The sequence below is a fragment of the Delphinapterus leucas genome, chromosome 11 (genome assembly GCF_059928025.1).
Source record: "Delphinapterus leucas isolate spDelLeu-1000000601 "Yukka" chromosome 11, BTC_Dleu_Yukka2, whole genome shotgun sequence".
In the NCBI taxonomy this organism is placed as follows: Eukaryota; Metazoa; Chordata; class Mammalia; order Artiodactyla; family Monodontidae; genus Delphinapterus; species Delphinapterus leucas.
This window is the reverse complement of record NC_143139.1, coordinates 40,500,334-40,517,531: the sequence shown is the minus strand read 5'-3', so window position 1 is coordinate 40,517,531 and position 17,198 is coordinate 40,500,334. Positions and strand designations below refer to the sequence as shown.

Here is a 17,198-nt window from a genome sequence, read left to right as displayed (position 1 = left end):
ACATGCATTGTCTCTGGTCTCCATCCTGTCACTGCGTTGGTTAAAGTGCTTTGCTCTATCACTGCAGTTTCTGCAAAGGCCTCTCAACTGATCTCCCTGTCCCAGGTTTTACCTTTCTTTCCCTACCTGTACCAATCCATTTTCTACATGACTACCAGAATAATCTTCTATGTTGCAAATCTGAGCATGTTATTTCCTTGCTATAAACACCTCATTGGCTCTCTTTGGCCTTCTGGATAAAAGTCCAAAATTCTAAGCTTGACACATTAAGGCCCTTAGTGATCTGTCCTTGGCTCAGACCTCCACAGATTGTTATCTTTTACTTTTCTCCCTTTAAACCCTACATCCTAATAATAAATTGCAGTTTCCAGAATATACAACTCTGCCTCCCCACTTGCTGCCTTTATTTGGCTATAGCTCATCCTTCAAGACTCAGTTCAGATGTTACCTCCTCCAGCCCGAATTCCTCATTATCCTCCCTCATCATTGGATTGGGTGCCTATCCTACCTGCTCCCACAGTCCACCTCTACTCGCAACCCTTAATATAGTGTACTGTTTTCCTGTATCTTCTTGAGGGCAGTGACTTGAGTTTCTCTCTCTCCAGCTTCAGTTGTTATCACAGTGACTTGTGCCTAGTGGGTAGGCACTCAATAAATGTGTATTAAGTTAAAAAAAAGTTCTCAGCTGCCTGAATAGCTTGGACTGTAATTCAAGGACCAGTTTCAGTGTCTGAGAATATGCTCAATTTGATAAAAACTTCCATCAAGTTTCTTGAAACCAGGAAATGGGAGAGCAAATGAGATACTACCTTAGAAAAGCTGAAACCCAGTCCAATTACAGATTTAAAAAAAAAAAAAATAACATGTATGATCAATAGTTTAAAACTACCAAATGCTACAGGGGTAGGAGGAAAACTAAGTTATAATTGGTCTGGACAAAAGGCTTATTAGTTTTCAAAATGACTCTCTACTGTTCCTCAATCTGGCCTCCTTTTATAGAACTGATTTGCTATAACTTCGGATCTCTGTGTTCATTTTCCTTAGTCCTCTCCAGGTATCTTTGGGTCTTACCATCTGAAGTTAAATTTAAAATTTATTAATTCCAATTTATCAATTCTCCCAATGTGTGAAGCATTAAACATAATCAGGCATCAATATTTATTAACACAAGACAAAGGAAACACATTCAATGAGTTAATAGAACACTGTCCAGCCAGATGTTAAATTTAAAAATGTATATCTAGTCTAATTTCAAATAAATAAAAAAAAAACTTTATACATAATTACACAGTACTATAGTTTGAATCTGACACTGGTAAATATCTTGACAAAAAATAAACAAAACAGCATTTAGGACTAAAAAATTATTCTTATATTTTTACACTCTCTTCCTCTGGACAAATAACATGGCCCATCTACATAGACCTAAACCAGAAATGTTGAATGAATGATAAAGAAAAGGCCTATTGTGTATTTGGAGTACTGCAGCTTGCTCCAAATACTCTTGTTTTTACACGAAAGCAGACAACAAAAACAACTCTAAGGCATAGATCATGTTGGAGTTCGAGGGTGAGGTGATAACTCCTCATTGCTTCAGTCTAAAGATTCCTGGATATTCAAGGAAAGTAATTTATTTGGCCAAGATATTGAGCACCATGCCTGGGGCACAGACCTTAACAAAAAAGCCTAAGGCCTCGGGCCCTTTGTTGATTCAACAAAAGCATTAAGCAAGCATTGCCCAGGGACTAAAGTTAAGGAGATACTCCTATGACCAACAGACAGGCAATGGTCCCTAAACAGCCTGAGGCAGCACAACTTCAGGAGGACCTGGTATGGGGAAAGCAGGGGCCCTTTATGAGGCAGGAAGGAAATAAAGAGTGTGGATTCACTGATGCCCATTAGCATGCTGGTCATTCCCAAGGTCTCACTGATGCAGGAGATGGCATTTGTTCTGAGGAAGCCCCTTCCTGATCTACCTCGTTACTTCTGCTGAGAGGCAGAAAGAGTTTCAAAAACTTTCAGATGAACAGGTTTCTCTTATCTGAAATGAGGGCTTGCTATTCTTTAGTCCCCCCGCCCCCACCCCCACTCCCCACAGGCATAAAAACCCAGACACAATATGTTCCCAAGTTTTGGCCAGGCTGTTTCTATTAATAATGGCCTTTGGGGCCTCTCTTAAGAGTCGGTTCTACCACAAAGGTTCTACTTAATGTGGAAAGACTAAGAGCGTTGTGTCACCAAGAGAAAGTTTTCTTACCAAGTCTGCAACAGACTAGGCATCAGATCTGTAGATGATCCCACAAACACCTCTAAACTAATGACTGACTCTCTTCCCCTTCCAGAGGATACTTTACCAGAGTTACTGGTGAAGCTCCCGAAAGACACATCTTAGCATCTTAGTTTTCTCTCCTCCACCAGCTTATTCTGGCTTTGGGGGATAGGCAAAAGATAGATAAAGCAGCCACAAGGCAGAACGCAAAAAAAATAACAATAAATCAGAGGCCTGAGGAACTTCAAAACTAGATAATCAGCCCCTAAGTAACTGGGAGTTGGCCATACCATGAGATTAACGGAATATTTTATTTGAAGGAATGAGTATAATCTGCACTGTGCAGTATGGTAGCCAACAGCCATGTGTGGCTACTGAAAACTTGAAATATGGCTAGTCCGAATTGAGATGTGCTTAATACACACTGGATTTCAAAGACATAATATGAAAAAAAGAAAGTAAAATATCTCATTAATAATTTTTTATATTGATCCCATGTTGAAGTGACAGTATTTTTCATATATTGTGCTAAATAATATATTAAAATCAATTTCACCTGTTTCTTTTTACTTTTTAAAATGTGGTTACTAGAAATTTTAAAATGACAGACGTGGCTCACAGTATATTTCTAGCAGACACCCTAACTTGTGTAATGAGAATTATGAAAGCAACCCATAGGACAGACTCTGCCTTACACCTTCTTCTTAGAACTTGTGGATTACGGAGATAGAAGATCCTCAGGGTCCCTTGCTTTGATTAGTGAATCATTAAAAACTGTCTTAAGAAAATTACTTTCCAAATAAGCAGGCTGTTTTCTCTGCTAGTCACTGGATTTCTTACCCCAATGCAAGTGCTTTTTTCCTGTACATCCTAGAACCTCTCCCATCATGTGTAAGTTAACGTCATCCAAAATGTTGAAAAAGAGATCTGGAACTGGAAAATGTCTTGAGGTCTTCCCTCTGCGGAGAACGAGTCGGGAGGAAAAGAGGGTTATGTAAAAGGGAGGCAATAAAGTGGCTTTGAGTCATGAGACTGTGTAAGGGCAGCCCCCCAGGAGTGCTGCCGTGGCGAAGGGTCTGGTCTTTGCATTATAAACCTTATTTTCAGGGTAATTACAAGTCTAAAAAATTGTTTAAAAACATATTTAGTTTACATGATGTTACAGTGGGGTAAATAATATGTATTATTAAAATAGTCTAAATAAATATTTACACAATAGACCAGAGTGGGTCAAAGAGAACCATTCTGATTTAACAAGTTAACTCTGTTCACTTTGAGTTTTTTTTTTTTAATTTTAAAAAATATTTCTGTAAGAAAAAAATAATAAAATTCAACTATATTCAAATATGTGAAGTATCAGACCAAAGAAAGGAAACCGAGCCAGAGGCCAAACTCAGTCCCAGGCTCTGTCCGCTTGGCCTGGGCACCACAGTTATTTCAAAAGAGTTTCTTGCATACATCAGACTTCCCCTATTTCAGCATAAGCCTGGCTACTTTGGCAACCCAAATCGGTCAGTTCTGAGACATGCAGTTACGAGGCCTTATGCCTTCGCGTGACTATTGATCCCACTGCCTTCCCAGCCTATTGCTCTTGTTCTTAAAATCCCTGCCCTCGTGAACTGGAAGAACAGAGGATGCTCTTCAGTCCTCAGAAAAGAAAAGCTAGATGTATAACTGCTGACACAGTATACAATGGGCCTGGAAAAGAGGAAATTCGAAATTCTTATGCAGTCATTCTAAACGTGAAAGACGGTTTCAACACTGGGGGCCGGAGTGAGTTATTCCGGTTCCTTAGAACTGGGTGGGATCTAATGAATCTTAGCTTTTCCTAACATTTTGATTTTTCAGCTGAGATTATTCAGTTTGTAGAAACAGGCTGAATTCTTAAAAGCTTAAGCTGATTCTGGGAATGCAAGCTTAAAAAACAAACATAGGCAGCTTCAGTTTATAAAATACACCAGCCAACAGAGACACAGTACAATGTGCAGCAAAACCTGCAAACAATTTGCACTTTTTAGTCACCTATTCAATTACACTGCATCCAGAGAATACAGAGATTCTCTCAAAGTAGAAATGTTTCTACTTTAGTTGTTACAACTATACAAGCCAATTCTTCAATTTTTAGCTGAATTATGTGTATTCTTATTTACATGTTTAAAACACTGGTCAAAATGTTTTACCATCAAGAATTTTATATATATAAAGTAATTCTCATATTCAGTGGGTTATCTGATTTGCTATGGGTCAACTGAAAGTAAGCCAAGTAGTTCTGTGTTAACAAAACCCGCAGGATGTCTAACTATGGTAAAATGGCAAAATACAGTACAGAGCGGGGAACTGTGTAACTCAGACTACCCCCATCACATGAATTCATTAAACTCCCTTACAAAATTCTAAAACAGCATTAGATAAAAATACAACTATATACAACAGATGAAAAAAATGCAACATGGATGTAATTGCTTTAGTAACGTGCTGCTCACACTACGTCAAAGCTCATGACCAACAGACTGTTAATATTTTTTTCATTTGCTACCACAGAATTCCCCTTTCCTGTGTGTCACGTGATTGCAGAATCCCACAGGATGAGATGAAGGATATAATGTAGCCATCTCAGCTTATTTCACACCATATGAAAGCTTCCTCCTAGTCACGGGTCTTTGGTCCTGTGGTTTTGCAGGATGGCCCCTGCAATCCCCACAAGGCTGGTTACATGTTATACGCCACATAGATGGGGTCCAGCTGGTCAGCGAGGAAGCTGTCACGGAGGTGCATCCTCTGCTTCTCTCCTCTGGAGTTGATGGGGATAACGCCTGGGTCCACCACAACTACGACGCCCACGATGAGGTAATGCTCCTCCAGGACGACATTTGTCACTAAAGGAACCAGATCTAGGGCCTCCTGTTCAGAGCCACACAGTTCCACAACCACCACGAGCAAGTTGGTCCACGTGAACACGGCACTGAAATTTCAATGACATTCAGTTAACGTGTCATCTCTTACAGTGTCTGCCCAAGACTTATCCCCATTTTCCCTGAGAACTGCCTTCTCGCTTGGATCCAACCAGAAGGCTCTCAGCTACGTCTTTAATACATGACCTTGCCCCTATGATCACGGCTGATTAGCTGAGCCATTTAAAATCTCTTGGGAGCTACTGGGCATATACCCTGAGAAAACCATCATTCAAAAAGAGTCATGTACCAAAATGTTCATTGCAGCTCTATTTACAATAGCCCAGAGATGGAAACAGCCTAAGTGTCCATCATCGGATGAATGGATAAAGAAGATGTGGCACATATATACAATGGAATATTACTCAGCCATAAAAAGAAACAAAATTGAGCTATTTGTAATGAGGTGGATAGACCTAGAGTCTGTCATACAGAGTGAAGTAAGTCAGAAAGAGAAAGACAAATACCGTATGCTAACACATATATATGGAATTTAAGAAAAAAAAATGTCATGAAAAACCTAGGGGTGAAACAGGAATAAAGACAGACTTACTAGAGAATGGACGTGAGGCTATGGGGAGGGCGAAGGGTAAACTGTGACAAAGCGAGAGAGAGGCATGGACATATATACACTACCAAACGTAAGGTAGATAGCTAGTGGGAAGCAGCCGCATAGCACAGGGAGATCAGCTCGGTGCTTTGTGACCGCCTGGAGGGGTGGGATAGGGAGGGTGGGAGGGAGGGAGACGCAAGCGGGAAGACATATGGGAACATATATATATGTATAACTGATTCATTTTGTTGTGAAGCTGAAACTAACATACCATTGTAAAGCAATTATACTCCAATAAAGATGTTAAAATAAAAAAAAAAAATCTCTTGGGAGTTTGGAAGTGGGAATGAAAGTTGTTAGCTGGTCACCTGAACTGAGGACACGTGGACTGGAACGTTCTGGGGTAGCGGGTGTGCAGAGAAGTACAGAGAATGGCTCTTCAGGGAGGAGAGAAAGAATGAAGTGGATGCCCACATGGCTCTAGAAAGTGAGAAGATGGTGGTTCCTGATGGCCTTCCCATTCCTTGTTTCTACCTTTCTTGAGATCCAGAGCTGGTCAGAGACTTCTAGGAACCTCTGAGATAACCAGGTATTCTGTCCATGAACTCTCTTTTGCTTAAGTTGTTTTGAAGAGAATTCTTGATATTTGCAACATAAGAGCTTTGACTAAGATTATTATCTATATTATAATACCAAACAGGAAGGGAGTTGGCCTGGTCTCATCTGAACTCAGTGCCCCATACACGCTCTCTCCTATTGTGCTATAAGGTAGAAAGTTGCCTTACATTCAGTGGGGTTTGCTGGGTTAGAAGGTATGACCTGACTTGTGTTTTGCAGTGTTGAACTGCTTTGAAAAACAGATTCAGTCCTTAAGAAAAATGTACACAATATCTGGTAGCATCAAAAGTCAAATGGTTAAAATTAGGGGGTAACCATGGCACCCAACTTCTCTGCATTGTTCAGGTCTGTTCAGAGGAGAGACTCTGACAAAAGCAAGACAAAGAAGCAACTGGAAAGCATGAACAAACCATTAAAAGAACTGTGGCTACTTTGCATGAAAAAAAAAAAAAAACCTGAGAAGGACACACCGACTTAAACATGTATAAAAAGAAACTGGATGGATTCTGTACTGTTAAGAATCCACGATGAAAGCAAATAGGTAAAAACTACAGAGTTGTAATTTTAAGAAATTTGTAGTCAACGTTGAGGTCGGATGATCCTTTGTCAGGGATAATGTAGGGGGAATTCCCGCACTAAGAGGGAAACTGGACCAGATAATAACAACAATCCTTTTCACCTGCTTACTATTTGATAGTTTACAAAGTACATTCTCACTGGATCCTCCTGATAATCAGGAAGGAGCAGAGGAGGCATTTTCAGATGAGGAAAGCAGCCTCTTTCCTTGGGAACGCTGGCAGCGCTGGGCCTTCCAGCTGGGTCTTTTGACCTGAAAGTCATGGTTCTTCCCACCACCCTCTACCGACTTTCTAGAGGCGGATGATCAGTTAGGTCCCTTCCAACGGTAGGCGCCTACCATTAAAAAGGACCCAGCCCCACCGCGAGTCCACGGAGCCTGTCTTAGCAGACGGCACACTGCCAGACAAAGATCAGTCCGTTTATTTTCCGGCTCCCCTGGAGTTCCATAGCCGTAGGTGGTCTGCTACAGACGGCTGACTACAGAGCAACTTTAACTGGTATTGCAGCTGAGGGGGAACCTATGCTGTGCAGGGGATTTACCATTCGGCCATGCTCCTGTGGATCCGAGACACCGAGGTCTCGATGTCAATGGGGTGGTACCGCAGGCCTCGCAGTTCCAGTGTCTCGTCCAGAGCTCCCACCACGTACAAGGCATCGTGACGCTCTGATGGGGAGAGAAAGAGGAACCTGGTTCATCAGATGCACTGAGTGTACTACATCGTTGGAGTTAAGAGCACAGGGTCCAGACTGCCTGCCACGTCACCTGGCGCCACCACTCACCAGCTCTGTAACGTGGAGCAATTAACTTAAATCTCTGAGTCCTGCTTCCCCTCTGTGAGACAGGGGTAATAATAAATGGCTGCTGTGAGGATTCAATTCATATAAGGGAGTTAATATGATGCCTGGTTCACTGTAAGTGCTGAAAACATTAGCTATTGTCATTATTATTATTACCACGTGCCAGGAATTGTGCCTAGTGCTGCGGAGACAAAGATGATATAACATGATTCCTGCTCTGAAGATACTTACTGTCTAGTGAGGGAAACACACACACAACAGATGTCCTATGGATGGACATCAGGTGGGATGAGGTCAGCCCAGCGACCTGAGTGTGCACTAGGGCCCCCCCCTCCCCGAGCTCAGCTCAAGGGTTCAGAAAGGGAAAAGCTGAAGCCATGCTGAGCTTTTAAGGATAAATAGGAATTAGCCAGATGATGGCTGGGGAGGGGAGGAGGCGAGAGGATTTGAGATGGAAAAGAAGTGAACATATGTCATTGTTCCTAGACATCTTCTAGGACTCCACAGAGACTCTAGTCCTGGTTATTAATAGGCTTGTAATCCAGCAGGACGTTGCAGAAATCTTTTTTTAAAGATTTTATGCACACACTGCATACACAAGGCTACGTGGTTTATGTCTATATAGATACTGAAAAGAAGAAGAGAGATGATTTAGCCAGGTCTACGGAACGTTGTATTTTCAGGAAAAGGAAGATTTCTGAAAAATTTAGCAAAACAAACTGCTAGGAGCTGTTGGAGAGAGAAGGATGAGGAAGGCCAGCAGAGTCCCATCATACAAGAGCTGAAGACTGTAGTAACAAAAACAACGGAAAGAGTAGCTAATGACTCTCGAGTGTTTTCTATGTGCCAGTCACTGTCCCAGGCACCTGAAGGCATTATGTCATTTAATCTCACATCATTTCCACAAGGCAGGAAACGTTATCACTCCCATTTTCCAGGTAGGAAACTGAGAGGTTGAGTGAGTGCTCAAGGTCATACAGCAAATGACAGAGCTAGGCTTCAAAACCAAGGCACCTGGCTAGGGATGCTTCCCTCACCACCAGTATGTTATTCTACTTCCCCGTGAAATATGGAGACACTCTGGAGCTGGTCAGTGGGGAACAGATGCAAGGGGCGAAGGAGAAATGACTTGGCTCAGTTCCAGCTGTTCAAGTCCAGTGAGTGATCTGTGTCAGTTCTGGGTGTGGATGATGCAGTCGGTGCTGGGTATTTTAAAATGGCCATTCATGCCGTCAGGAAGGTTGAAGTCACGGCTTCACTGTGGCTGCCCAGTGGGCAGAGGATGACTGGGGGCTGCTTACACGAGAGCCCTGCCAAGCAGGCTCGTGTCCAACGTGAGCCGCCGAAGGGACAGAGGGCTTCGGCAGGCTGGCTCCTCTGCACTGCCTCCCGCTCGCAAGGCTTAGGAGCAAGGGACTAAAGATGGAATACCTGTCCCAGGAGCTTGCTGAGGGCCGAGTCCTGCCAGAGGCATCTACCCATCACCAGGCACATCTCTATGACTGCCTGGCTGAGCCAACCCACAGTTCAGGGATGCTGACACGGGGCCCCAGTGCTTATTTCCTGGGTCCTCTTTGAGGGCAAAGTCTTACTTCAAATGAATACAAATTCGTGTATGGGTTCAAGAGTCGGAGAAGGGAATAATTCAACACACACACTCCACATCCAAAGGCAGGCTGCGGAAGGCCAGCCCGTGCTAGGGGCTGCAAAGCGCAGCAGGACGGGGGTGAGGAACTGCTGAAGATACCTCCGGTGGCTGCTGTGAGCTCGGTCCGGCGGACAAAACCCAGGTATCCTGTTCGAGCCCACAGGGTCTGAGCAGGATCCCCAAAGCTGAGGCGGGTGTTGAAATGGTCAGCTTGAAGAGTCTCACTGTCATAGATGGTGTAATAGCCACTGGCTGTATGGGGACTGTTCACCCAAATCTACAACAAGAAAAAGCACTGGTCACATTTCGCCAGAATCAATTCAGTTCTCTGGGACAGATGATTTTGGCTTAATTAATTAATTTTGGCTGCACTGGGTCTTAGTTGTGGGATCTTTTAGTGGCGCCATGCGGACTCTTAGTTGGGATGGGATCTTAGTTACAGCATGTGGGATCCCTGACCAGGGATCGAACCTGGGCCCCCTGCATAGGGAGCACAGAGTCTTACCCACTGGACCACGAGGAAGTCCCTATTTTGGTTTTTTAACTTCATTTTTATAGTAACAACACAGCTGCAACAATAAAGGCAGCTGTCAGTTATCAAGTGTTTACCATGTGCTGAACAGTATTATATGCCTTACCTCCATCAACCCTGACATATATGACATGACAATACAGTTTGTACTACCGTTATTCCCATTTTACAGATGGAAAAAAAAAAAGGAGTTAAGTAACTTGCCTAAGATGCAGAAACAAGAAAACCTACACCCAAGCCTGGGTGGCCACAGAGGCCGTGCTCTTAACCTTGAGGCTACATTGCCTCCCTGGCTCATTTCTTTCTTTCTTTCTTTCTTTTTTTTAAAAATAAATTTATTTATTTATTTATCCTTGGCTGCGTTGGGTCTTTGTTGCCGCGCACGGGCTTTCTCTAGTTGCAGTGAGCAGGGGCTACTCTTCGTTGCGGTGCACGGGCTTCTCATTGCTGTGGCTTTTCTTGTTGAGGAGCATGGGCTCTAGGTGCACGTGCTCCAGTAGTTGTGGCACGTGGGCTCAGCAGTTGTGGCTCACGGGCTCTAGAGCACAGGCTCAGTAGTTGTGGCATACGGGCGTAGTTGCTCCGCGGCATGTGGGATCTTCCCGGACCAGGGCTTGAACCCATGTCCCCTACATTGGCAGGCGGATTCTTAACCATTGAGCCACCAGGGAAGCCCTCCCTGGCCCATTTCTCAGCCTCTTTCAGAGTCTCACAAATGCATCAAGGGATCATTTCTATGCTCTGAAACTAAGTTACGAAGACCGCAGGAAAATACTACAGGCTATTTGAATTTACAACGTAAACATAGCAATAGCCGACGATGGTAACAAAACTAGTATTCACTGTGTGACAGGCACTGTTCCAAATATATGACAGATACAGGTATTAATGCATTTAACTGTCACACAATCCTACTAGGTGGGTGCCATTATTACTTATGGTCGAGGAAACTGAGGACCAGAGAGGTTAAGTAACTTGCTGAATCACAAGAAGCTGGTAACTGGCAGAGCCCGGGTCATCTGCCTCGTGCACCCACAACATTGCTCCCAGTGAGCTATGAAATGAGATATCAGTGTCTCTCAGAGATATGGGGGAAGAAAAATTAAGTCTTAAATATTTTTATACTAATACAAAAATGGATACATTTTGCAATAAAATATGTATAAATTTAAAAAATTTAAAATTTGTGGCTCCTTTTAGTTCCACTCCTTAATAGGTGGGAACAGGTGGGATTTGCCCATTTTCCTTTTCAGTTAAGGGTATGTCAGTGGACCAATCTGGGACTAGTTCTAGTTTGGGTGCCTAAATCTTCACTCCATCTTGGTCTCAATTTCCCCTCTGTCCATTTTAGTTTTGAGCCTTACAGAGAAAGATGAAAACTCTCGAAAATTCACCATGAGGGAAAAGCTATATCCACAGTTTCCTGACTTCTAAAATATGAACCCTAAAGTCTTTCACTGCTGACTCTTCAGAGTAAAGGGGAAAATTATACATACCTCTCCCAGGTGAGAGTCTCCAACAGGCCCTTTGGTCTCTGGATTAACAATAACTACTTTCACTCCAGGTAAAATCTAAGAATCAAAGAGAAAACACAAAGACGGGGTTCAATTAAATCTAATGACCTATAGGAAATGCAGTTCCCCGCCCCCATCTCTTTAGTGAGGTGAGGGAGTGTACAAAGGCAGGAGCGGAGACGGCGCTCATGGGATTGTGCTCAGTGGAGACAGAGGTATAACAAGATTCAACCTCAAAAATAAACTGGGGGGCTTCCCTGGTGGCGCAGTGGTTGAGAGTCCGCCTGCCGATGCAGGGGACACAGGTTCGTGCCCCGGTCCGGGAAGATCCCACATGCCGCGGAGCGGCTGGGCCCGTGAGCCATGGCCGCCAGGCCTGGGCGTCCGGAGCCTGTGCTCCGCAACGGGAGAGGCCGCAACAGTGAGAGGCCCGCGTACCGCAAAAAAAAATAAAAAATAAACCGGGAGAACTTCCCTGGTGGTGCAGTGGTTAAGAATCCACCTGCCAACGCAGGGGACACGGGTTCGAGCCCTGGTCCGGGAAGATCCCATGTGCCATGTCTCAGGGCAACTAAGCCCATGCACCACAACTACTGAGCCTGCACTCTAGGGCTCATGCCAGAATTACTGAAGCCCACACAATGGAATGAAGAGTAGCCCCCGCTCGCCACAACTAGAAAAAGCCTGCATGCAGCAACGAAAACCCAACACAGCCCCCCCAAAAAAACCCAAACAAACAAACAAAAAAACACCCCACAGAAAACAAAAACTAACTACTTCTACACACAGACCATCTTCCCAACGGTTAACAGAACAAATTACCTTTCCAGACTCTGAGAGGAGCAAACTCTGGGGGGCACCCCGTTCCACAAGACGAACCCTGCAGAAAAACAATATTTACAACATAAGAGCCTTAAAAAAAAAAAAAAAGACCGCACCGCATCTACCACAGCTACATACACTGCCTCCCCAAACCTCTAATCTATCTCTCCTCACATCAGAGCAGAGTTTCTCAAACTCAGCATTACTGACATTTTGAGTCAGATATTTTGTTATAATTCTTTGTGAGACATTATCCTGTGCACTGTAGGATGTTTAGCAACATCCCAGGCCTCTACCCACTAGGTGTCAGTAGCATCCCCTTGTTGTGACAATACATATGTCTCCAGACACTGTCAAACGTCCTTTGGAGGACAAACTCTCCCCAGGCTGAAAATCACAGCACCAGAGACGCTCTGCCTGTGCAGCCTGGGTCACTGCCACGGGCCACACTGTGAACACAGCCCAAGTCAGTGGGACTCAGGAAAAGGTCCCAGAGCCCTCCACCAGGAGCTCCCCTTGGCGTATAGCTACGATTCACCTGTGAGCTGATAAGGAGGAAGGCTTTGACTCCTGGGGCTCAGATAAAGTGTTGTTTCAAAAACCCTACTCTGCCTCATTTATTCTGTCTGTCTCAGTTATTTTTAAACTTCCAGAGCAAAGAGTCTATCCATTTTAGTGTAATTTATGTCAAATGTTACAAAATACCAGTGTTGCATTTTAATATTAAAGAACAGTGCAGCAACTGTGAGAATTAAAGCTTTCTTCTTATAAATGAAAACCTTATTAGGTATTAATAATGAAAATGAATTTCTTCCCTTCTCCCATCCCCCCGGAAGACACCAACAAAAGGAAGGAGTGGGGAGAGCTGACTTTCTCGAGGCTCAGAACTTTTCATGCTTAGGAACGCTAACAGAAAGTAAGCATAACCAATCTACTGTACCTGTCATGTCTTAATGATTTCAGATCTACATACACAGTAGTTGGATCAGGCCCTGAGGTTCCCTAAAGAAAAATAAATGTATTGTTTATTTAAAATTAACTGAATGGTATTTCCATATTTTACATTTTCAAATCAAGAAATAGATAATTTAGTCACATACATGAAAAATCCAAACTCTATTCTGAACGATGAGGCAGGGCTATAATGAAAGACACTCCTGGCCCCGCTTTCTTCTCATCTTTCTTTCCTTTCCTCCCCCAGGAGAGTAGAGTAGGCTGGGGGGCCGAAGCAGCACTGAAAGGTTACCAGGCTGAGGAGGGTCCTCACCCCTGGACTCAAGGCAGGGATGAGACAGACCAGCATCCATGGGACTCTCAAAACCAGCACTGGCCCAAGCTGGCAGCAAGGGGCCCACAATGGGCTCCAAAGTTGAAGCGTCATGATGCTGCTCCAAAGTCATCCGACCACAGACACAGAGGACCTGAAAGTATCCACCCATTTACGCCACCTTCTTTGACTCTCACTCTTGTCCATGTCTGTATTTGCCTTACGAGCTTCCAAGCTACATAAAATCAGACTCAGTTCTTTTCTGTTATTTCAGCCTCTTTTCTGTTATTTACCCACCAAGATAACACGGCAAAATTGCCATCTGGCTGGAGAAAAGAATGCAGGCTTATTTGTACTTCTTTTGCAAAAAAAAAAAAAAAAAAAAAGGCGTAAAAGATGGAGGAGACAGAAAACAAAGGGTAACATATAAATAAAATTCAAATAGGACTCAGAAATCTTCTCGACTCATCGTCTTGGACCATAAAACCACTAGTTAGAGTAAACATTTACATTAGAGCTCAATTGCTGGGCACAGCTCCAAGTGCTTGGCACCTAGAAACCCAGTGGTTCTACAAATGACCCTGTGAAGGACGATGCTACCATGTTCGTTCTACAGATGGGCAAAATAAGGTACAGTGAAGTCCAAATAAAAAGCCCAGAGGCCTACAGCAACTAAGTGGTAGCCTGTGCTCTGAGCCCCCCACACAAGCAAGATTTCATGATAGTCACCTGCAAACATATCGCTACATTGACTCTTGATCCAAAAGTGGTGCTGACAGCCCGAGGGGACAGACCGATGTCCTTGAAGAGCTTGGAGAAGGACTGCTGGAGAGCAATGCGGGGCCGCTCCTCAGCCACCACCACACACGTCCGGATGCAGGAGAGGTTGATTCCCCTGGTCTGTAAGACACCACGCACAGGAGCTGAGGTCAGCAGAATCACAGAAGTGCTGAACAAGCAGGGCCACTGCTCTATCTCTTTGGTCAGGAAAAGCCAAGGAACTATGTGTTCTCACCTCAGACACCCAGAGAAAAGATATGCCTTTTCAGAAAATGCCAAGGAATTCCACTAAACTCATTACCCACTGGTCAATATGCTCATTCTCTATTTTTCCTCTTTCACCTAAAAATCTTAGGTTTTCAGCAATATATTTTTAATCCCTCTTTATTTCTGTACCTTACATTTCTCTCTATTTCAAATGCAGAGATGGGACTGAGAGAAAAACAAATTTAGCAACACAGATATCTAACCTCTTATCTCTTTTTTTCATTCTTAAAGTCACATTTCTCTACTAAAGAAAATTCAGTGTTTTTTGACTCTCACATGCCAGTTAGACATATGATCGTGGGATACACTCATGAATGAGCGACCTTATCTCTGGGGCAGTCGTCAATCTCTGAGATTCTCAGGCTGCAAATTCTATTGGGAAAAATCCTCTTGGAGGTCACAGTTTCTGTTCATCTTCACATAAAGTCATTTCTGTTCAGCCTCCTAACCAGTTTTACCTTCTTCTCCACAATGTAAGAAACAGATTAAACTCTGAAAGAGTGCATTAAATTAGAAACTGAAAGAGATAAACTTCCTGAGGTTTACAAACACCTGTTTGCCTAGAAAAAAAGCAGGCAGATATGTCTGGCCAGCCCAAGGTGGGGTATCATCACGCCTGGCCCATTTCTCTCAGGACTGTCTCCTGGTTACAGCTGCTTCTTACCTTCAGCACCTCCACTTGGTTTCCAAGCCCCTTGGTGCAGAGCTCCATTACTGAATAGGAGCAGAAAGTGTCTCTTATTTTGTACTGGTTGACCGTGGAGAGCCAGAGGAAAAGGTTGTTTTCCAACTCCATAGGAGGAATTAAGATGGACTGGTGACCTGAATAGACACTGCAATGAAAAAAGGCAAGAGCTGACATTATCAATTCATCCTAGAACACCATCAATTCAGCAAATATTTACTGAGCATGAAGGACAGGGTTGGGTCATATTAGATATAAAGGTCTAAGAATCAGCCTTGTTCCTGTGCAACTCACAAGATACAATAACTACAGAATAAAGCAGACTGTGGAAGGTGGTAACTGAGATGTGAATAAAGGCCATCACGATCATAGAATGACGAGCAAGTCATTCAAACTGGGCACGCAAGGGGCGGCAGGTGTTTCACTGAGTCGGCGACAGTTGAGCTCGGGCTTGAACAATGAGTAGGAATTTGACAGTGGCTGGAAAAATGGGGAAGCTGGTGAGGGCATTCCAGGCAGAGGGAAGAGCATATGCAAAGGCACGGCAATATAAAATTACATGGTGTGTGTGAGGTTGTCAGAAATAGGATTCCAGAGTGAAATATTAAAGCATAGAATGCCTGGGGAGTTGTGAGAAGTGAAGCCAGAAGGGTCAGGGCCAAACTGTGAAATCACTGATCTATTATTATATGAAGGAGTTTAGAATTTACCCAGCAGGCTGTCACTATAGCTTGAAGCTGGGGTAAAGCTAGTTACACGGAGCGGGTATTGGAGACACGAGTCACTGAAGGCTGAGAGACAGTTAGGAGAGGCTGCAATAATCCAGGTGAGAGAGGATGAGGGCTTGAACCCTGACAGTGCACCCAGGATAAAAAGGAAGGAATGTCAGAGTCCTGTATTGTATGTACAATCTCCAGCCGTGAATCCTCAACTTCCTAAACCTTGAATATAGACCAGAATAACTAGGAGCCCAGGAATCCTGTATTAAAAAAAAAATACTGGAATTGTGGTCTCCACCTCTGGAGATCTAGGTTAGTATGTCTAGGGAAGCCCCATTAATTTTTATTTTCACAGACCCCTAGGTGATTCTTATGTAGAGATAGATAGGTTTAAGAATAATGGAGCCAAAGGATCTGACATTTAATTGGAAGTGTGACATAAAGATATAGAGTTGAAGATAAGGCCCAAGTTCCTAGTGTGGGCCCCTAGGTGGATGACCCCATCCTAAGAAGAATGGGGACACAGAAGGAAGATGTTGAATTGAAGCATCTGTGAAGCATTCATGAAGATGCCCATCAAGGAGGTGAAAATGCAGGCTGAGATGAGGTCCTCTGGGAGGAGAGTAGAAGGAGTTGGGATCTGCTATCCCACAAGGAACAATGTGGCCAATGTGCTACTTTCCAGCCACATGCTGTCACCCATCTCATTACATTCCTTCCTGCCAAGCCTAAGGGGTGCATTCTGGCTGACACAGTACGACATTTCACCCAAGTGTCATCCTTCTACTTGGCTCTGCTTCTAAACTGAGGATGACAGGATGGAGCACAGAAGAGGCAGTAAGATCACTGCCCTTTTGTCTGAGGCATAAAACTAATAGAAAGAGGGAATACAAACAAACCAGACAAACATCGAAGATACATTAGATGCACAAATTCTGGAAAGCATCAGCATTTTATCGAAACTTTACCAAATTAAGGGAGCAAACGGAAGGATGAGATGCTCACAGCCCCAAAGATATTCCCATGCATTCTGTTTCTTTGCTTTTCCATGCCTACCTGCAGAGACACCAGAGTGCAAAGCCAAGTCCACAGTAAGGGTCAAGGCAGATGGCGATCTGCCGAGAGGAATACAACTCACACTGGAGCTTGATGGCTCTACAGAGAGCATTGACCGCAGAGTGGGACATCTGGAAGGT

At 43.7% G+C, this 17,198-nt stretch overlaps 2 protein-coding genes across 8 annotated transcripts in view; both read right to left on the bottom strand.

Annotated features, from left to right (window-relative positions):
• Positions 1-3,196, bottom strand: part of ATF1 (activating transcription factor 1) — a 70,898-nt gene extending 67,702 nt beyond the window's left edge. The window contains exon 1 of one of the 2 annotated variants that reach the window (XM_089920709.1): positions 3,110-3,196. The gene's annotated coding sequence lies outside the window, so the exon portion shown is untranslated. The remainder of the gene's footprint in view (positions 1-3,109) is intronic. The other variant, XM_089920711.1, reaches the window with a different exon arrangement.
• Positions 1,145-17,198, bottom strand: part of DIP2B (DIP2 acetate--CoA ligase B (putative)) — a 239,195-nt gene continuing 223,141 nt past the window's right edge. For 4 of the 6 annotated variants that reach the window (XM_022572180.3, XM_022572182.3, XM_089920701.1 and 1 more), the window contains 9 exons: positions 17,059-17,189; positions 15,263-15,431; positions 14,281-14,451; positions 13,225-13,286; positions 12,285-12,342; positions 11,445-11,519; positions 9,516-9,693; positions 7,511-7,634; positions 1,145-5,231 (listed from right to left, as the gene is read on the bottom strand). In XM_022572180.3, the coding sequence (XP_022427888.1) occupies positions 4,979-5,231; positions 7,511-7,634; positions 9,516-9,693; positions 11,445-11,519; positions 12,285-12,342; positions 13,225-13,286; positions 14,281-14,451; positions 15,263-15,431; positions 17,059-17,189 (1,221 nt within the window). In that variant the 3' untranslated portion in view covers positions 1,145-4,978. The remainder of the gene's footprint in view (positions 5,232-7,510; positions 7,635-9,515; positions 9,694-11,444; positions 11,520-12,284; positions 12,343-13,224; positions 13,287-14,280; positions 14,452-15,262; positions 15,432-17,058; positions 17,190-17,198) is intronic. The other 2 variants (XM_089920703.1, XM_089920702.1) reach the window with 2 other exon arrangements.